The 23,474-nt window shown below is 36.3% G+C and overlaps 1 protein-coding gene across 1 annotated transcript in view; it reads right to left on the bottom strand.

The window, feature by feature from the left end:
- Positions 1-5,317: 5,317 nt before the first annotated feature.
- zgc:101566 (Transmembrane protein 263-B-like) overlaps positions 5,318-23,474 on the bottom strand; it is a 42,403-nt gene continuing 24,246 nt past the window's right edge. The window contains exon 3 of the mRNA XM_052119829.1: positions 5,318-7,501. Coding sequence (XP_051975789.1) covers positions 7,221-7,501 — 281 coding nt within the window. The 3' untranslated portion in view covers positions 5,318-7,220. The remainder of the gene's footprint in view (positions 7,502-23,474) is intronic.

The raw sequence follows: 23,474 nt of genomic DNA, 5'->3' as shown, positions 1-23,474 counted from the left end.
ATATTTTCAAGTACTAAGCACATTTCTTTAAGTGTTACTACAGTACTTTAGCGACTGAGGAGGACTGTGTGTTTTAAGTTTTACATTGAAATGGTGGCATTGCCTGTTAATACGAAAATGTTTACAAAGCAGTTTAAGAGAGCAATTCTTACTAACAGTGGTGCTTTTATCAGTTGTGCAAGCTTTTTGTAATTTCATGGGAATTCTGTGTGTAGGTAATGAGACTAGCCTCCAGTACTGTCATGCAAACATCTTTATCTCTGTGTGCCAACCTAATTTTGAGGTAACGATATACAAAAATGTTCTATTTGTTAACTGTAGTTAATGCATTAGTTAACATGAACTAAAAAAAAGAACAATACTTTTATAGCATTTATTAATATTGGCAATTGTTCATTTAAATAGTAAAAAAGTTGTTCATGTTAACATTAGTTAATGCACTATGAACTAACAATGAACAATTGCATTTTTGTTTTCTAACATTACAAAGATTAATAAATGCTGTAAAAACATTTATTGTTCATTGTTAGTTCATGATAACTAATGCATTAACTAATGGTAATGAATAGATCCTTATTGTATGTTGCCAATTTTGATTATTCAAGCCCACTACCAAATACCTAGTGATACCAGTTATACAGCCAGTAAAGGTGCAGGTCTTGGGATAAAAGTGATTTTCTACTAATTGATTTAAATATCTACTTATTTGTGTGTTAAGCTTATGTACAGTAAGTACAAAAACTTCTCCACAAAGGGATCTAAGAATATACTGTATTAGAATATACATGCAAGAAGACAGTTCTGGATATTTTAGTATAAGAGTTCAGGGTTATAGTAAGCATTAATATATTACAAGGCAAAATCCAGTTAGTGTGTTGTCATATTCTGGCCATTTCAAAGACTATTGCAATATTATGTTGATAGAGTTTAATAGGAAATTCGATATTCCATCTGAAATATTCCAAACAGACTTCAAAATATGACTGTTGAGAGTAAAGTCTCTAAATAGTAAATCTCTCAAAACTATTTTGAATAGTTAAAGGCATTTAAACAAAAAGAGGCCACATTTCTTTTGAATTTCTGCATTTCTGTGTCCTCGCTGTTTTAGCTAGACCAGAATGTCATGTATATGCTGCTTGCACTAGTTTGAGCAATGAGTGCAAAATGAGGGAAGAATGAAGTAATAAATCTCTGGTTATAACATGCATATGTTTTTTTGAGGGTCGAAATGTGTTTAGTTGGATATTCAATCTTGAACCTTTAGATACATGCTTGCATAACTGTTTTGTGCAAGACGCAAAATATTAGAAGGACAAAATGGGAAAATATTCTTGGATTGCTGCAAAAAGAACTTCAAATATATCAAAATATGTGACAATTGAATATATTTTAAAGCAAAATTTCACTTTAAGTCAGAGTCGTGGCCTTATAGTTGGAGTACAGGGCTATGAGACTTTGAGCCTTGAGTATTGAAGTTCAGATATGCCTTGTGTCATTTCCCAATTCCACTTTTGTAAACCCCCCCCCCGGAAACAAAAAAAATATCACGTTTCAATGTGGAACTTGTTATTCAGTAAAACTAGAGACTGGTTGAAAGCCTTATTCATTTTGCAAGGTGCCACTTTCATGGCAGGTGGCTTTTTCTACAACCCGTGTGTATGACTTTCTTGTGCAGAACACAAACGAAGATTTTTAGAAGCATATCTAAGCTCTGTAGGTCCATCGAATACAAGTGAATTATGACCAAATCTTTGAAACTCCAAGAAGCACAAAAAGGTAGCATAAAATTAATTCATAAGACTCCAGTGATTTAATCCATGTCTTCTGAAGTGATCCAATTGGTTTTGGGTGAGAAAAGACCAAAATATATCTTCTTTTTCAGATGTGTTTTTTTTTTTTAGCTTCAAAGTTTCACATGCATTGTATGGACCTACAGAGCTGAGATATTCTTCCAAATATCTTCATTTGTGTTTTGCAAAAGAAAGTCATACCCATATGGGATGGCTTGAGGCTAAGTATATGATGAGAGAATTAACATTTTGGGGTGAGGGGGGGGGGGAGTATTCCTTTAAGCCCAGTTAAAGTGCATACCTAATTCGGTTTTTAGGCAATCTTGCATAATACAATGCCAAAAAGGGTGCAAAATAATTTGTTTGCACCTGATATAAATCATACCAGACTATGGAACAACCAGCAAAAATGTGCCAGATAGGAACTGAAGTTTTTAAACAAGGGTGTAAATGTTACTTAAAAGCCAATACTTGAGTAAAAACCTGTCGATGTGCATGCCCCCCCGAACTGATGTGACTTTGCTTAAATAAGTTCACATTTACTATAGTCTAGTCAAAAAAAAGGAGTTAATAATTTTGATAAATTATACATATATATAATTAGAATGATGTCATGCTGTTCCAAACCCATGTGACTTTCTTTCTTCCATGAAACCCAAAAGGAGATTTTAGGCAGAATGACAATCTTGGTCACCATTCACATTCATTGTATGAAAAAAGATACAATGAAAGGGATATTGAGACAAACATACACTTATAGTCTTCTTTTGGGTTCCATGAGAGAGTCAAGATTTCGAGTGCTCTTCTGAGGAAACAGTTCTTCAAACACCTCATTGCCCATTTCAGCATGCTTGAGATCTTCTCAAAAGAGATGTTGTTCATTGAGACCAAGTATAGTGATTAAGACAACAATTTATACCACTTATTGTGATTAAAGTGACTCCAGGATGCAGCTATATTCGAAACATTGTGTTCTAGCTGTTGTATTTATCACCTGAGGATAATATAGAGGGTATGGATGTAATACTAGTGGAAATATATATTATGCAAATTATGCATAATAAGCACAAAATGTGTAAGGCCATGTAAATGCCTTCAACAGTGTTCCTTTACCAGGGTGAAGTCATAAACAGTATAAGCATAAACCAATTGATTTTTGCCCATTATCTCGATTTCACGTAGCCACCTTTACCAGCATTCTTATCAGCTAATCTAATGTGTACAAGATTTGTGCGCATGACTGTTCACATTCTGACATCAAAAGCAGAGAATAACCCCATTATTTAAAATGCTATGCAAGCGCAGTTTTCTTGCGTTGTTCGATTTGTTTTTAATAAACAGATTTTTGCTAGTTTTTAGCATTTTTGGTGTACACGTAAACACGCTCAATGACCACGTTTACATTAGGAATGTGCCTGGGTGGTCGCTTAATCGACTAGTCATCTAACAACTGACTAGTCAATAAGTGGGGTAGAGGTAGACTACCAACATTAATATTTTTAGTGGTGGTGCTTTTAAAGGGAGACGCAACTTCTTAGAGTGCATTTTGGTGTGCATCAACCCTGCATCAACAATACTGTACATTTCAAGACGATCACAGTCGGACATGAAATCCTCTGCTGTAAGTAATGTTTCCGTATTTGTAAGGAGATATGGTAAATGGTCTGCACTTATATGGCGCTTATATAGATGTTACCAAAGCGCTTTACACTGTGTCCCTTTCACCCACACATTCACACACCAATGGCAGCTCATGCAAGGCGCTAGCCTGCCATTGGGAGCAACTTGGAGTCATATGGAGTCATGTGGGCTGGGAATCGAACCACCAAACTTGCAATTAGCGGCCAACCTGCTCTACCACCTGAGCCACAGCCCTGTGGAGAAATTAAAATAATTTGCTGATTCTGTCTGACACTGCTTAAATAATAGTAAAAAAGGTTTAAACTCTTTGATGTTATGAACTAGATGCGTACACACAATATTACTTTGCAGTTCTGCACTTTTGAATGTGCAGCGAGGATCACCCTAAAGCAATCCGTTTACATTGAAGTTTGTCATTCTGCATGCAGGATGCGCATAAATGATTTTGTGCCGCTTTGTATTGGAGCTTTTCTTATTTCCAACTTTGACAGTTTTGTGCAATAAAATGTTATAGTTATTTAGCCTATTTATTTGTGGAATATCCATTAGCCACCATGTTGAAGTGCTGCACTTAGCATCCGTATATCCCTCTAAAAGGCATCTGATCGGTGTCACGTTAACATAACGGAGCCTAATAATACATTATTATCCTTAACACCGACTAGTCCTTCAATGAACCGACTGACTAGTCGACTATGAAAATTTGTAGTTTTGCACATCCCTAGTTTACATGCACAATCTTACACGATTATGTTTAAGCAGACAACGTGTAAGGTCACAAAAATGCTTTAAACATCTTTCCTTGTATTGGTGTGCATGTAAAAGCACTCAAAATACCAAGCCTACTGTATTACAGCAGTCAGAATCACCATTGAAAATTGTATTATCATGAAAATGATGACAATTCAAAAAATCATATTGTCCTAAAATAAGCCTTCATTTTCTTTCTGTAAGACAAATACTCTTAATTCTTTCTTTTGATTTTGGGGGGAAATGTGACCTAGACATTTTTTCAAGACATTCACCCTATTACATGAGAAATGCCTTTGGTTTGTGGCTCTTGACAATTGATTGTTGGCAGGTTTCATTGTGACAGTCCTTGTGTGTCACCTTGTATTATAAAGTATAAAGTTAAAAAGTCACAAAACAGACTTTTAATGGTGCTTTTAATACTTGATACTAAAATCACTAATATATTGGTTTACATTCTGGAAAAATTGTTGTCAAGCCATGCAATTGTTTTTGAAGATAAAACACACTTCAATGACGTTTTTGTGCTGATTCAGTGCCATAAAAGAAGACACAGGTTTATGAGCACTTGGGTCTGCCCACAATGGACAGGGCAACGAATAATGCCAGGGGTACAGTGCTGCACTGAGAATTCTAAATGGCATGAAAATCAACTCGGAGGGTAATGCAGTGTGCAAATCGACTGTATCCAAAGAGGCATAAGAACATCTCTCTCCATCTCATAAAAACAAAACCTTCTAACCCGTGATGGAAAACCAGTTTAACACCGGATGTGAATGCAGTTTAATAGTTTACCTTTTCCAAGGAGAGTTGGAACATTAATAAAATTATTATTTTACCATGTGAAATAATAAATTATGTGGTCATTTACTTATTATAAACTGCTTATGTATCCCAGATCCGGTCTGCTAGAGCATTCTATTGCATTTAAATGTTACATAAATGATTGAAGCTGAAATGAATAATAGATCAGTGGTTTAGAAATATCTCCACACACCTATATGCCAGAGGCAGATTATTGAGATAATCACTTCTACTTTTTTCTGCTCACATTGTTGCGCATGAAAAGAAGCGTTCAAATAATAAATCAAATACAGAATGCAAATAACGCAAACATTTCTAAAATACAGAATGCATTTATTTGTAGAATACAGCATAAATTTAGCAAAAATAGTTCTATTATAGACAAAAACTAATTGGGTCTTAAAAGTCCAGTTTATAGTAACCGTGTCTTCAAGACATGGATACCTACCAGAAAGTGAGTATATAACAGGAAAAAGCATAAATATGAAATACATTGTCACATTTAAGTCAAACAGCATGTTGCACAGAACAAAACTAGAGCTTCAAGCATGCATTGCAATGGTATAATATGTCATGAGGTTTTTGCATAAATAAAATAAGACAAACATTTAAGCAATGAAAAAAAAAGCAACAGAAAAAAACTGAACAAATACACAATTAGCACATTTCCAACTGTGATAGTTTTTATGATGTAAACAGCTGTAAAATAGGGGCGGAAAATACATCTGTGGTTATTTTGTAACACTTAACGCCCCACTGTGAGCTCTAACAACTCCCAAGACATTCAGGCACATGTATGGCCAACAAAGCGACATTTCATATGAGCTACCAAAGATGCTTCACAGGTAAAGAGCAAAGCAGACTTAGTAAAAAAGCTGTTTTAGATGGACTGAAGAATTAAACTCTTATTTATACTCCAGGCTCCTGTTTCCTAGATACAGATTGAATGATTCATATTTTAAACCATTGTCTTAGAATGGAGCGTTTACAATGGAAGCTCACATTAATGGTGCATTTCGGTCAAGGAGAAAATATAAAGTCATAGAATCAAAAAGTGTGAACTTCAACCATTTAGAAACCTCAGTATACTTACCATAACTGTGATATAAATGATAATGTGCAATCCTCTGCTAGGAAAATAACATAGCTAACTTGACCAGCATTTTGTGGTAGCACTGAAATCTCTACAATGAAACTCCATAGTCACCCATACACAGTTTATTTTACATAGCCAAACCCAAATCAAAGAATATTTGAGTTTATGTAGTGTCAATCCCACATAATAACATGAGGGCAATATAGTTTCACAATATTTCAATTAATTAAAGAATTCTAATAATACACACTTTTTTATTCAATGATGGGTTTGAAAAAGCTCCAACTCACATTTTCTAGGAACTTGTAAAATGTGCTTGAATTGACACTTATTACAGATATCTCATTATTACTTATAGTGTTCATACATCATATGACGTTTTGAAATAATATTGCAGAAATGTAAAAGTAACCAAGTATTACGTGTGTCTCAAGTAAGAGAAAATTTGTCTGCATTTCTTTTGGTGATGGAGGTGAAATGTAAACAGGAAGTGGAGATGATTTTAGTTTCATGAGAATTGTTAAACAGTATGTTTGATATCACCATGTGATCCCTCTTTGTCCTAAAACTACTCTTCCCCTACACCAATACAGTTCAGTAATACAATTCAGCTGACACAATTTATCAACATACACAACATATATAAACTAATAAGCAAACAAACAGAGTAATATCCAAATTGTCACATGTACCTAAGTCACAGATTTTAATGTTTGTCAAAGTTTTATACTGATGTGAGACCTATTTTGCAGTTCTTTACATTAAAATGGATTGGTCAAACAAAAATTATTCTGTCATAATTTACTGTTCCAAACTTGTATGACTTTCTTCCGTGAAACACATAGGAGATGTTACGCAGAATGTTCAGGGCATTTGTGTTCCATGGAAAAAAAATAGTGATACAAGTTTGAAACAACATGAGCCTGAGTAAATAATGACAGAAATGTCACTTTTGGATGAATTGTCCCTTTAACTAAAGCAGGATATAGTTGGTCAGAGATCAATGTAAAACAGCAAGTCCCCCCACCAATGGTTTATATGTACCTGCCACCTCTCCAAAACCATTGAAAGTGAGAACACACCACCCAGACAAGCAGAGACACACTGAATAAAACAGAAGGTGGGAGTGAGCAGCCATTCTAATCCGACTTGTCCTTTTTCTTTGGTGTAACTTTACCGGCCACGGCAGACCCCACTGCCCCAACCCCTCCCGTTACCACAGAGACACCTCCTTTAACCAATCCCACTCCAGCTGCGGGAACGCTCGTCACAGCAGACTTGGTCAGCTCAAAGCTCTTGCTGCCAACCCAGGCCACGCCTCCGAGAGTGGCACCCACCGCTCCTTTGGTGAAGTTGAAGAGCCCACCTGTCACTCTCCAGACCACGCCTGCTTCATTCTTGGGATGGTCCTTCTCCAAGTCTAAAGTGTAAAGAAGTGTAAAAGGATTGTGAACAATCATGTAAAGTTTTTCAAAGCAGTATATGGTCAACTCGTTTATATGACTGCTAATAATTAGTAAAGACATGAAGTACTAAACTGCACACCATTTGTACACTATACATGTACGCAAACACATAAGCTTCTAGCTATGCAATTGAAATGTTGTGCGCTGTTGCGTTACAAAATGTGTCCAATTGCAAGTATGCGAATGCAGACGCTTCTAACTACATAAGCTCAATTTTGTGCATTGTTACGTTCCGAAATATGTCAGACCGCAAGGACATGAATTCAGATACTACTAGCTACATAAGCTCGATTTGTGTATTGTTGCGTTCCGAAATGTGTCAGATTGCAAGGACGTGAACGCAGATACTACTAGCTATGCAAACTCCATTTTGTGTATTTTAGCATTCTGAAATGTGTCAGTCTGCAAGGATGTGAACGCAGACGCTTCTATCTACGCAAGCTCCATTTTGTGCAATGATGCAATCCGAAATGTGTCAGACCACATGTGAACAAATGCAGACACTTCTAGTCTTGCAAGCCCTATTTCGTGTGTTGTTGGATTCTGAAATGTGTCAGACCGCAAGTACATGAACGTAGACACTTTTAGCTACGAAAGCTCAATTTTATGTGTTGTGTTTCAAAATGTGTCAGACCGCAAGTACGTGAAAGCAGACAGTTCTAACTGTACAAGCTTAATTTCATGCGCTGTTGCATTCCGAAATGTGTCAGACCGCTTGTACACGAACACATATGCTTCTAGCTATGCAAGCTCGATTTCATTCGTTGTTGTGTTCCAAAATGTGTCAGACCACAAGTACACAAACACAGATGCTTCTAGCTATGAAAGTTCTATTATATGTGTAGCTGCATTTCGAAATGTATCAGACCACAAGTACGTGAAAGCAGACGGTTCTAAATATTAATAATAGCTTATTTTCATTCGATGTTGCGTTCCGAAATGTGTCAAACCTCATGACCACAAACGCAGATGCTTCTAGCTACACAAGCTCGATTTCATGCGTTGATGCGTTCAGAAATGTGTCAGATCGCATGTACATGAACGCAGACACTTCTAGCTACGAAAGTTTGATTACATGTGTATTTGGTTTTCAGAATGAATCAGACTGCAAGTACGTGAAAGCAGATGGTTCTAACTACACAAGCTTAATTTCATGTCAGACTGCAAGTACAAAAACACAGATGCTTCCAGCTACGAAAGCTCGATTTCGTGTGTTGCGATTCGAAATGTATCAGACTGCAAGTACGTGAAAACCAACAGTTCTAGCTAAGCAAGGTCGATTTGTGCATTGATCTGGCTACGCAAGCAGTGCATAACAAAAAATAATAATATTTAGACTATAGAATTTTCCATTAATTTGAATTCCATATTTTTTATTTCCATGAAATGTACAGGTCTGCAAAACACCATTTTAAAATCCTTTGATATTTCCAAGTTTTTCAGGACCTTTGGAAGCCTGAACTGTTGGCAGTTGTGGCACAAAAGTTAGTCATGTACCCTGCCTAAAGACCCCCACTGCCTGATTGAAGTTCTGAATAAGAACTTGTACTTGGTACCCAAACCTAGTAAATGATCACATTCATGACAAGCAATTTTGTAAAGTAAATCCATTCTTACATAAATTGTCATCAATATCACAAAACCATTTGTGCAATTGTTTACAAATCCATTCTTATGCAATTTGTTACCAACTTCATAAAAGACGATCATTTTCAAAAAGAAAAGTTTTACATACAATTTACACAGAAAGTCGTTCTGCTCACATTTCATGAATCTGATTGTGAGAGAAAAACTGCTAAATAGACTTAAGTTAAATGTAAAGCGTGTTAGACATGGAGGGTACCAGGCTCTTAAAATGTAGCTAAAAGCATTATCAAACTAGCTAAAACATATTTATAAACAAACACACAAAGATTAGAGACGTGTAGAAATTGGTGAATGATGGGCATCATTCCATGAAGGCAAAATTAAGTCAGAGATATCCACTCAGTCAAAATGATCAAGTCAACAAACAGGAAACTCTAAACTAAACTAGTAAACTTACAGGATGTAAGTATGTTATTGCTTATTTGCTCAAGGGTATTTGGGTAACAAATGAAAAAGACCATGCAAATAACTCAGCAATGTCATCAATAGCAACATGTATGTAACAACATGATGTCTATATATTTGAAAGTTCTGTCAATATGTATCTAGCACAAAAATGGTTCACTTGAAATATGGCATAAGGCATCACCACACCTTAAAGTTAAATAATAACGGCATAATGAATCACTCACAACATGCAAATAATGCGCAAAAAGCATTCTGCGATGAATGTGACACATATTCTTCTGAATTTTATGGAATAGATTTAAATAAGTTATGTTGACATATCAGAGATGCTGTCAATAGAGATGAATTTCTATCGAACACACACACACACACACACACACACACACACACACACACACACACACACACACACACACACACACACACGCAGTACATACAAAAATCTAATAAATCTAAACTGTTATACTGTTCCCGGATCTTTTTGTACACCACAAAACACCTTTAAAGGAACCAACACAAAGCAAATATAATTCGAATCTCCCCCTTTCACTATTATCTCTCTCATCTGTGCAATTTTACACTTATTTACAGTTTGAGCAATTTTGAAATCATGTGTTAGAGAACACTCACTGAAAAATAAATGTATTTATGTAAGGATTGTGTCTCTGTGGTGTAAAGTGACACTGAAAGCTTCTGGGTAGCATTTTGAAATCAGCTCACATCTACAGTCCTGACACACTGAGTAATACACTGAGCAGATGTGGTCTCAAACACACACACGCACGCACACACACACTTTTTCCCCTTTGTTGTTTCTCTGGCAAAAAGACACTCTCTTTTACTTCCGTTGGACAACTAGCATTTACACACACCGCAACACTCTGTAGACCGCGAACAGAAATGATATCTTTTACATTTAATCAATACTGTTAAGGACCGCGTGGTCTGGTTACATGATGAGCTCCCTGTGAATCGATGTGCCACAGAGAAGCAGCGCATATTCATAAGAGTCCCACGGGATGATAGCTGAAAAACTTCAGCGTGCTCGCAAAGCAGTCAAGGTCAGCCCACACGTAGTTCATACTTGTGCATGGATGTGCACACGCATAAACAACAGAAACAACCAGAAGCGGCCATGATGTGAAACCCTTTTGGGATGCGACCAGAGAGGAGATGAACGGATTTAACTAAAGCCTGCTTTCCTCTCCTCACGGCCTTGCATTAATGTCTAAATTCATTAATATATATAATATGTACATGCAAAGCTCTTGTTTCTACCAACATTGTGTCCATACTGTGAATTGCTCGCTCTCAGTGTTGACCTGAAATCGACATTATTTTGAAGTGTCTAATAACCGATATGCAGGACCGATTTGTAATTTCTCTGTCTGTTTCTGCTTATGAAACAATATTACCTAAATAATTTTTAGACTACAAAAAAAATATCCATTGTGAATATTTTATTAAAGGAATAGTTCACCAAAAATAAAAACAATTATGTCATTGTTTACTAACCCTCATGTTGTTCCAATCCTGCATGAACTGTTCTTTGGAACAAAAAAAGTTAAAATGTTGTAGAATATCTTGGCCCCTCTTGTCTATTTTATGACTGAGGCACAAGGCTCTTGAAAAAACAAAACAAAACAAAAACACACCTAGTATAATAACAGAATTATAAAAAGTAGTTTATTGGACTTGTGTGCTATATCAAAGTCTTTTGAAGACATACAATTACTATGTTTGAACAGACTGAAATCATTATTAACTCATAATCTTCCCATATGTCCTCTCTGAAATGGACTACAAAAGTGGTATGGACTACAAAAGTGGTATGGACTACAAAAGAGGCAAGTCAATGGCATTTGATGACAAACACCATTGGTTCTTCGGTGTTGCATAACCAAATGTCATTGACATCAATGGTGTCATATTTGATTTAAAAGCTACAGCAGAGGGGAATATTTTCTTTGAATAATAACTTAAATTGTGGTCTGTTCCATACACAAAGCTAATGCATGGCTTCAGAAGGTTTAGAATACTTTTACGTAAATTTTATGGTGCTTTTATATTCTTAAAAATTTCCCCTTTTGTGTTCAATGGAAGAAAAAGTTGATGTATGCAACTGGAACACCAGACCTCTTATAACTTCTTTACATTCGGATGACTTCAAATCATGTATCAAATTATGCCCCCTAGTCAATGCACTATTTAACTATCATGTTAGCATGGAAGAATTATACAGCATCGGAAGTGGCCAATGATAACTGTGGTAAAACAAGCATCTTTGATGGCATTGGCAGGTGGGAAACTTACACCTCCACAGATTCAAACATGCAATTAAGAACTAGCTACCAGTGCCTGGACCTGGGGAGGGGTAATCACAGTTTCCATGGTGTCAAACCTCAAACTGCTGAGGTTCTTTCAGAAATCTTCCATTTGTACATTAAGCATGAGTGAGCAAAATCGGTGGTGAGGTATGTTTAAAAAAGAAACAAGTTTTATTGACATTTTCTAGCATTGTTTCCAATGATTTATGCTGAAAGAATAAAAGAAGTGTAGACACTATATTAAGGACAATGGTGTGTTTCTTTTAGGATAAGAAGGCATACACAGAATCTAACCTTTTATCCACACTTTAGGCCTTATTCATGAAACACATGCATGAAACACAAATTTCTGAGTGAACTGTTCGGAAATCCATTCTTTAGTAAATTGTCACATTTATGACAAGCAAATCCTGTCTTAACAACATGTAAATCTGTATATGGATTGTTCACAAATCCGTTCAAACGTTATTTGTAGGGATGGGAATCAAAAGGAATTTAAAGATTTTGGTTCTGATTCCTCTTAATGATTCTTTCAGTACTTTCGAGTAAGAATTATTTGGAAATAAGAAATTCAGTTCTTATTGCATTAACTGTCCTCAGCATTGCCAAATGATGAGATCATTTCAGATTTCTAAAGAGCAGATACAACAAATCAGAAATGAATATAGTAAAATTCTTGTAATTTTCAAACAATTCTTGTTTGCATACTTTTAACTTTACAAATGCATTCTAATAATTGATTATAACCATATATTAAATAACCAAGAAACAAGAAATGTGATAACATTCAGAGTATTAGATATATATACAATATTTCATTCATTCGTTTAATATTTTATTAAATTCCACTGATTACAACAAACTCATGTATCTTTAACTACACGTTGTCAAATGAATAACCATCTGGAAACTGCACTGCCTGATTGAAGTTCTGAATAAGAACTTGTACTTGGTACCCAAACCTAGTAAATGATCACATTCATGACAAGCAATTTTGTAAAGTAAATCCATTCTTACATAAATTGTCATCAGTATCACAAAACCATTTGTGCAATTGTTTACAAATCCATTCTTATGCAATTTGTTACCAACTTCATAAAAGACGATCATTTTCAAAAAGAAAAGTTTTACATACAATTTACACAGAAAGTCGTTCTGCTCACATTTCATGAATCTGATTGTGAGAGAAAAACTGCTAAATAGACTTAAGTTAAATGTAAAACGTGTTAGACATGGAGGGTACCAGGCTCTTAAAATGTAGCTAAAAGCATTATCAAACTAGCTAAAACATATTTATAAACAAACACACAAAGATTAGAGACGTGTAGAAATTGGTGAATGATGGGCATCATTCCATGAAGGCAAAATTAAGTCGGAGATATCCACTCAGTCAAAATGATCAAGTCAACAAACAGGAAACTCTAAACTAAACTAGTAAACTTACAGGATGTAAGTATGTTATTGCTTATTTGCTCAAGGGTATTTGGGTAACAAATGAAAAAGACCATGCAAATAACTCAGCAATGTCATCAATAGCAACATGTACTGTATGTAACAACACGATGTCTATATATTTGAAAGTTCTGTCAATATGTATCTAGCACAAAAATGGTTCACTATAAATATGGCATAAGGCATCACCACACCTTAAAGTTAAATAATAACGGCATAATGAATCACTCACAACAAGCAAATAATGCGCAAAAAGCATTCTGCGATGAATGTGACACATATTCTTCTGAATTTTATGGAATAGATTTAAATAAGGTATGTTGACATATCAGAGATGCTGTCAATAGAGATGAATTTCTATTGAACCCTGAACATTCCAAAATTCAAAGACACTCCGATAAACAAATAATTTCCTTTTCTAGCCTAGCTTATTTAATAATGAAATCAGCATGCAAACACACTTTGCTGTGTAAATACACAAGAAATAAGCCGCATCCACATGACTTCCTAATTGCTTAACGTCCTCAGCCCAGTATAAAAAAATTCACTTATCACAACATGGCACTAGAACAACAAAACAATAAATCACTTCCGTTCTTTGTAGGAATAACCAATTTATTTATTTATTAATTGACAGGAACCTTCAAGATCAATTCTATAGAAAAGAGAACATTTCAATTTGTCTTCAGATGCAGGAAAGAGAACAGTGACATTTGAAGGCTTAGATGAAAAGGTTAAGATATTCTGAGGTGTGTTACGGTTTCTAGAATTGGCCTGAGCTCTTTGGAGGGTGAGCATCAGTAGCTAAAAACCCACTCAACAAGCCCAGCACAAAGGTTACGGTGTTCACCTTGACAGTTAAATAAACATTCACAAAGACTGGATGGAGTATTTCACATGTCCTTCTAAGTGCTAAAAGCTTTTAAAACCATAGATTTCTGTTGGTGCCATTGTACTTGACTGACAGGAAACTGTAAATCGTTCTAAATAAAGCAATCTAGTAGACGGTTTATCAGTTGGCAAGCAGGACCAGTTTCTTGTAGTTTGCTGCCATAAGAAATTATACCATCCTTCAGAGTTGGGTAAAATTCAGAATTTAAGAATTGGCTCACTTCCATTTCACGAGATAGAATTTTAATAGAATTGGCTACGCCCCATTTGAATTGCAATTCAAATAAATTCAACAGTCACAGAAAATGTTTGCATTAAATATTTAAATTTATATACTGTATAATTATATTATCATTAATTTTCATTACGCCTATTTATTGCTTGGAATGTAGAATATCATTTTTTAACTGATTAGAATAATAATCTAAACTAGAGCTTTACCGATATATCGGTTATCGCAAAAATCGATGTCAATAGTTGCCGATAGTTTATTCATCATTTCAAAATAAGACTCACCGGTGTGTTTTGAGCTTGTTTATAAATACATACAGGGATAGTTCTAGAGGTCGACCGATTAATCGGCTGATTTTTTGCATTTTTTACATAATCGGCATCGGCCAATATCCAAGTATATCAAGCCGATTATTAGGCAGGCGCATCTGTGGGCAGCCTAGTGTTGTTGTGGAACACGTGTTCGACGCACGCTGCCCCTAGAGTCATTTTCCAGCAGAGTGAGCAGACCTCATCCAGTGCCTAAGGAAGGAGCTAAGTTCCTTGGAGAAAACAGTAAGGGTTAAATTTGTATAACTTCTTTATATTTAATTAAAAACTTTTGATATGTTACTGCCAACTTCAAGAAAAAACGTGACAAACGCGATAGTTGACATGACGTTCGGCTACTTTGGATATTGATAGCGTCGTTGAAGTTGCATTATCACAGCAGAAGGGTTGCTATCATGTCACAATAAGGAAGCAAGAATTTTGCAATTACAGACAGTGAATCTGAGACTTTTATTTGTTCTGTTTGTGTGTCTTATATTTGAGAGGGATGTCACTCAATACAGAGAAATAAGTAATAAAAAAAGATACCAACGCACTATAGGCTATTGAAGGACTGGCTTTGGTAAGCTCGGACGTTATCGGTTCTGCTGTCGGTACTGGAGAAATTAAGAAAATACATGTATTATTGCTATAAAGAGAAAGTTATTTTATCTCGCCAGCCATTTCTATGTATAATAATATGAAACCATTCGTCTGTGATGCAATTTAGCTATTCGCAGTCAGAGAGAGAGAGATCTCGCTCACGCGGTGCCACAGCGAGCACAAAACGAGCCCTGCTTAATGAGTGACAGAACTAAACATTCAAACGTAGCCTGGTTTAGATCTGTGATTATTAGTCTGATTTTATTTTAGATTTCGCCTTCCAAAGATTATAAAAAAAATATTTATACATAAGCCGCATTCTGTCTAGCACAACTTCCTTCCCTTCACAGCGGTGCACTGACATTTCTCCCTAAAACTCAAACTTAACGTCAGAATCAGCACGATCGGTGATTGTTGTAAAATGCTACTGTTGCTAAATTGCGGACGCGTTTAATAATAAAAAGAGCTCAAGAGATACCGTTCCCAAGGCAAGGCTCAGAAACACACCGCAAAGAGACAAGCAAAGTATAGGCTACTTTGGGTTTCATGTGCGCGTCTAAACGATAAAATATACACAAAAATATGTCAAAACGACCGGCTTGGAGATTCACTTAAACACAGTTTATTTCTTAAATGGACGTAGTTATGGAAATAGTTGGGAGAAAATATGCTGCATCAGGAGTCTATTAGATCTGCACTCGGTCTTAAAGGGGAAGCATCCTAATAAACATGCTGACGATTGAGCCATTACTGCGAATCAAACAACAAAAGGCAAAGAGAAAATCACTTACAGCTCTTGAATGAATAACTTCTGCATTAATCTATCTATGATAAACTATGCAGTGTTATTTTACAATTGATTACTTTATTAGATTTCTTTTTAGACCACACCTGAGCAGTAATGTTAGTAGACCTTCCTGAAATTAAATCACTGTGCCTATATAACGTTTATATTTGTGTAATATATATATATATATATATAGTAGCAGTATCGGTAAGATAGTAATACCATTAAAACCTTAACGATACCCATCCCTAGTTATGCCTGTGCTTCTCTTGGATGCTCTGAATATTGGATTACGTGTCTGGATTGCCCCTTAATTAAAGCTGCATTTGGATCTCAACCTTCGTGTCTCGGAGCAGGTCGTAACACCTGCTTTGTTTATTTAATATATTTGTTATACATTATTTATACAATATGTTTTTACATTATACATTTTTAATTTAATTGTACAAGTGCAGATTGGTCAAGTGTTCAATAAATGTATTTGTTGAGAAATGTTGTCTATCTTAAGTAATTATTTGTGTTACATTTTATCTTTCAAATAAAAGGTTCAGATAAGAGGTTAAAAACAATCACATATCGGCCAAAATAAATCGGCAGCATTAATCGGCCATCGGCTGACCCGGATTTCAAAAGATCGGCATCGGCCTGAAAAAACCAATATCGGTCGACCTCTAGATAGTTCACCCAAAAATGAAAATTCTCTCATCAGCTACTCCCCTCATGCCATCCCAGATGTGTTTGACTTTCTTCTGCTGAACACAAACATAGATTTTTAGAGGAATATCTCAGCTCTGTAGGTCTGTACAATGCAAGTTAATGGTGATCGGGCCTTTGAAGCTCCAAAATGGAGATCCATAAGACCCCAGTGATTTAATCAATGTCTTCCAAAGCAATCTAGTTGGTTTTGGGTGAGAACAAACCAAAATATACAGTAACTCCTTTTTCACTGTACATGTAGGCACGATCATGATTTTAAGATTGATTACACTTCCTAGTGCTTGACGAATGTACACTGTGCCAGTTGCCGCTATAGGCGGAGTAATTGAGCTTAAAATTCAGGAACTGAAATGGAATTTATAAGGCCTTTTGAATTTAGTTTATAATTTAATTCGAATTAGTGGTTCACAACCCTGACATGAATTGGGCTATGGCACAATGTGCGGTATTTATTAATGGTATTTATCAGCTGTTCATCCGCATGAGCAAGAAGCTATTAGCAACCTTGGATAAGTAAAGTTTTAGGTTGAAATTGTCTGTAAAAGGATCCAAAAAGCCAGAACTCTATTGAGATAAGTGGTCTCTATAGTGCACAGGCAGCTGAGAAAACTGTCTGGGCACACTTGAACATTCTCTTAAGATCCAATGGTGCCTGAACCCTGGTCTTAACCCTACATTATAATCCTGCCCAGTACAGCCAAATGTAAGACCTTTAGATAACACCAACAAAGCTGCATTCACAAACCAAAGGCAGAGAATGGAGATAAAATCTGAGAATGAACAGATGAGACCGATATAATGCATTTTCTTCCTAGGAACCTACTCAGGCGTGGATGTTTTGTTAAGGGAGGAACAACATTTTCAAAAACACATCTTGTAAGAATGCTGGAGTTCACTGGGGGCATAAATTAAACCAATCATAGAGGAAACACCAAGGCAATATCTCTGGGAATAGGCTCCAGAGGCTAGAGGTAAAACAATTGGCCTTTTCTTTCTACAAAGAGATCTATGTTTAAAACTAGATTTTTACAATATAGAAAATGTGTGTGGTGCTAATCCGTAGAAAACTTGTCACCACTATCGGTTTTTACTTTGGGTAGGGATTTAGAACTACCCCAACCCCAAGTGTGAGCAATAATAACAGTGCAGGTTTAAAAAGAGAATCTGTCATTTGTTTTAGCAGGTGTTATGCAGCAGGACACATGTCCCTGATGGGGAGACAAATTACTGTAGTATTGAGTTTACTGTATGTACCAAACTGCCATCTCTATAAAAACCTGTAATATAGTAGTCTTGATTTAGACCTGCCTGACCTAAGCTGAATTGGATAGCCAAGAATCCATTCCCTACCAATCAAAGCAGAACATGTTCCTGAACGAGAGGTGGGCCGCCAGCCTCCGGCGTAAATCTGTCGCCTCTTTAAATTTATGAGTCCATATCAATACCCACATCATCTCTCTGTAGTGCTGAGAAATAATGGTGAAAATATTGTTCTCCTCACTTGGCACCGAGATTTACAGCGAGCTAGAGAGCAAGAGAGAGAGAGTGGGAGAAATAAGAAAGAGTAAGAGAAGGGAGGGGGTAATCGGACCTTCCCCAGTGATAAAAACCCCCAGCGGGATTCAGCTCTCCGCAGTTCCACTCCTCTCACCAACAAGAACCGTGTCAGCCCCGTCCCTGTTGAGGTCTCTATTTTTAATCCCTGTGCCCGAGTTGCCTGGGGCAAAACACAATAGAGGGTCAAGTTAAAATGAGGTTTCGAGAGAACAGGCTGGAAGGAAATGTACTGAATTACTGTTGGACCTTGTTGAACATGCCGTTAGTACACGAGGTGTTAAGGAGTCAGAATAAGATGCAGAAAGTTTGCTGACAAACAAGCAAAACATACCAACATTTTACGTCGTTTCAGTATATAAAAACTAGAAGTGCACAATTTTTCATGGCTGTTAAATTGTTTGCGATTACAGGGGAATTTAATTATGGTTAATCAATACCGATAGTTGAATAAAAGCCTTCAATTTTAACTGAAAGGACATTTCAGGACATTTGCGCCAAAGTTTTTTTTCTGTAATGTGCATGTAAAACCACGTAAGTTCACGTGCACCACTAGCAACCAGAGTTCGCCAAGTTATCACGTCATGTCTCTCTGTAAGGATTAATTCAATATCTGCTCACTGTTACGTAGTGTTTGCACTTTTTTAAATTGGAATCATCTGCTATTATTAACAAAATGCCACTCCATATTCCTTGTATGTATTATGATGTAATAAACGAAAATGCAACAAATATGCACGTCTGAGGGTTTTCACATTTAAATACTCTTTATAGTTTGTTCTGTTGTACTCGTGGTCACGATTAGGGTTTCTCGCTCTCAATGGGGCACGTGGTAATTTGTGCATGGATCATGGACAGTAGCATGAGCCTCCACATGAGGAGTCTCTGTGTTGTCATGCACAGCGAGCCATATGATAAGATGCACAGATTGACAGTCTCAAAAGCAGAGTCAACTGAGATTTGTCCTCAGCCACTCGGATTGAGGTGAGTAACCGAGCCACCATGAGGACCTAATAAGTAGTGGGAATTGGGCATTCCAGATTGGGAGGAAAAAAAAAGATGCAGTTTTTAGGAGTTGGTCAGATCATTTAAGTGCATTGTAAAGTTCAGAGCCCAGTAGAGCTGTGCAATGTGGCCAAAAAAAAATATCATATCACAATTTACATTAATTGCAATTTTGGCAAATTATTTTCCTTAGTCATACATTTACATAAAACAATTTCAGTGTTCAAAAACATTTCAAGAAGGAAAAATGGTCTTTGCATTGTGATATATGTCAGTTATTTCTTTATAGGGGTGCACCGATCAGATACCTGGGTCGGTATTGCGTTCAATTCAAGTTTTTAACCAGATCGGGTATCAGTCCGTTGAACACAATCCAAATTGGTCATTACTGTAAAGTTCAAAAAAGAAAAATAAAAGCACCAAAGTAGTAATCCAAACGAATTGAGCATTTTATTAAAAGTCTCCTGAGAATAACAACAACTTTGTGAATTGCAAAAGGCTGCATTTATTAAGCAAATATATAGAGCATGCGCAATGCATTTCAGTAAATGTGATCTGCTCTGTTGACACAAACTCATAGCACGCACGGGCTACCATGATGCACTGCAACAGCACGCAATATGTGAGCACTGCGCGTGCGCACACACACACACACACACATGAACGCACGCATGCACACACAGACACACACAAAAAGAAAAATCACAGATGTAGATGCTCATTAGTTAGGTTCGCTTATAACATGCATTAAGTATGACAACGGAGGAGCATTTTGTCTGATTTTGAATAAGATGCATATTAAAATAAACTATGCTATATACACATTCAAAGGACTTCCTGGAGGGTTACACCAAAAGAAAAGCCCAAGGAGTTTAAAGTTAAGGTATGACTAATATATATATATATATATATATATATATATATATATATAGTATTTAAAAATTCTAAAAGTTAATAAATAATAAAATAATAATTAATATTATTAAATTAGAACAATATTTAAGTTAACTGGGTTCCAAAAATAATTGTATATATAATAGCTTATATCCCATTACAAAGTAAGTGAAAAAAAGAGATCTGAATCCAAAGTCCAAATACAAGTTGAAAAAAATAGGTGCAAAGAGAACTGACAGCTTTTCTACAGAAGACTTTTACTAATAAAAGAGTACCCCCAATATCAGAGAAAAAGTGGTACATCTCTTATTCTTATGCTATTTTTTTTTTCCATTTTATTTTATTATGCATACTCAATATTGTCCAAAAAAGCTGTTATAGGTTAACATTATAGATGCAGAAATTCCATATCAGTGAATTTCCAGCATCCCAATAGACCAATAGACCTGTGTAAGAAAAGCTTTTGATATGCAAGTATGCAATCAAAAATTACAAGAAAAAGCCTGGAGGAGTCTTCAAAAACTCAATGGCAGCTGGCTTTGCAGAGCCCACCCCCGTGAGGACGTCAAAGCTGCTATGATTAGAAGCTCTGTTCAATGTTGAGCTTTGGCAATTATGGGACTGACAAGAGGCTGAAATGGAGTTTGAATGTGGCCTTTTCCCTGTTGGCCTGATACAGCTGCATTAAATAAATAAGTAACTACCAGTGAACCACTTATCGAAAAGGTCAATGTTTTCACCGGGTACGCCAGCTTGCTTGCATCTGACCTATCGGGAGTGACACATATGACCCGTGAACCTATGTGCTTGCTCATCCCAATCCTCCCAATGTAGGTTCGCTGACTCTGGTAATGAGAAAAAGACAATTTCCCATGAAAAAGTGGAGCCACGATCTGATAATGCATGAGAATGAGTCACTCGTGCTGTTCCTCTTTGATATTTATATTGATCGCACAGTTTATTGTGTCATTTTAAATGCCAACATTGGTGCTTCACAAGCCTGTGACAGAAATACATGGTTGTCATCTTGAAAATCCTAACAAAGCTTGCATGCCTTATTCAAAAAAAAAAAAAGAAAGAAATAGGCTAAAAGCAGTTTTATGAATACAAGTCTTCGATACGCCCTACAAAGTTAATTGATTATAGCTTACTGGACACATTTACTTGGTTTCAAAACCTAGTGAGCCAATTTATAAGGCAACATAGCAAGTAAGCACTGCATGATGGACGAAGTGAGATAAATGTTGATTATAAATAATTAAATAAAATTCACTCAATCCCGAAAACTATTCTCAATCTGATTAAAAATTGACTATTTATTTTTATGCTTTTTAGTGCACTGCACCGATTCCAGAAAGGTGCACTGCTTTTTGCCTGCCAGCCAGACCATTAGCTTAGCAAAATGCTAACAACATACTCTATTGGAATCAATTGTGACTCGGGTTTCCCGTTCCAAACACCATTTGTGAGCCACACAGAGTTGCTGCCTATGTAGAAGGTTCCAAATCAGTCACATATGAGGTTACATTATTGCTTTAGAAGGCAGCAGCCCATGTAGGCAGCGAGGCATCTCACTAGGTTTTGGAACAGACTGACTCTCTTTTATTGGATAATTCCTTTCAGTGGAAACAATACTCTGTAACGATGCTCCATAAGACATCTATTTTGAAATGGTGGATGTGGTCCAAAAAAGTCTGTATCTCCATGGATGTGAGTCATCAACTCAGCGAAGAAAGACAGACTATGTAAACACTCTCCTTCAAAGTCAATCACGACTTTTGGGAGAAAAGACTTCCAAATGGAGTTAGAGCTGCAAGCGTTTCTATGGGGAGTTCAGAGAAACACACTTTCTAAGATTTTTTACAGCCACCATAACAATTAAACCTAGGGAGACATCAAATCAACCACAGCTGAGACCAAATGAAATAAACAAGTAGAAATACATCAACCAGACGAGCAAAGGTGTACCAAATGCACACACCAAAATATACAATGCAAGCCCAAACACAAGGACTTTCTTTTTTATTATTACAATACTTTCTCCTATCTCAGCTTAATATTTATTTTTTATTTTACCTTTATTCAACCAGGTTAATCAGTTGAGAACAGGTTCTCATTTGCAACCGTGACCTGGCCAAGATAAGGCGCAAGGTACAAGGCGACATAAAGTTACACATGACATACCAACATACAATTACACAGTCATGAATATAGAAAACATTCAGATTCAGTTAAAAAGTACTGGACAATATATAAGAATAGAAATTGAAAGACTTGATAGTTTAAAAAATGTAAAATGGCAGTGCAAAAGAAATAGCAGTCGGATAATAGTGCAGTCCAACATAGGTAAATTGATAATGTGCAAATAAATGCAGTGACAGCCATTTAGTTGAATATGTGCAAAAATACATAAGTCTTTGTTCGCAAAGAGCATCAACATCAACATGTACAGTGGTCCGTCAATAAATTTGACAGTAAAACTTTAAAAGTAGCGATCAAAACAGTGGATTCTAATTTGAGAGACTTTTGTAAAGTGTTCCAATCATTTGCAGCAGAAAATTTAAAAGAAGAGCGGCCAAGAGAGGTGCGGGCTTTAGTAGAGTCTAAAGAGATATATTTACTCGAACGCAGGTTAAATACAGGCACTGATATGGTTATTAAAGTACTTAGGTAAGATGGTGTTTTGCCTAGTATGGACTTGTAAATTAATTGATACCAGTGATTTAGGCGCCGATTGTGTAACGAAGGCCATCCAACTAGTGAGTAAAGAGTGCAGTGGTGGGTATTATATGGAGCTTTAGTAATAAAGCTGAATAGCACTGTGGTAAACAACGTCCAATTTCTTGAGTAAAGAATTAGAAGCAGTTCTGTAGACAACATCACTAAAGTCAAGCATTGGGATGATGGTCATTTTCACAAGGGCCTGTTTTGCAGGAAGAGTAAATGAAGCTTTATTTCGAAATAGAAACCCGATCCTGGACTTGATCTTTGACTGGAGATGGTTTATGTGGGTTTGAAAGGAAAGTGAGGGGTCTAGCCAGACCCCTAGGTATTTGTATTTCTCCACATATTCCAGCTTAGACCCATTCATGGTGGTGATAT

Source organism: Xyrauchen texanus, chromosome 46, assembly GCF_025860055.1.
Source record: "Xyrauchen texanus isolate HMW12.3.18 chromosome 46, RBS_HiC_50CHRs, whole genome shotgun sequence".
Classification (NCBI taxonomy): Eukaryota; Metazoa; Chordata; class Actinopteri; order Cypriniformes; family Catostomidae; genus Xyrauchen; species Xyrauchen texanus.
The sequence above is the reverse complement of the archived record's forward strand: the minus strand, read 5'-3'. Positions and strand labels throughout refer to the sequence as shown.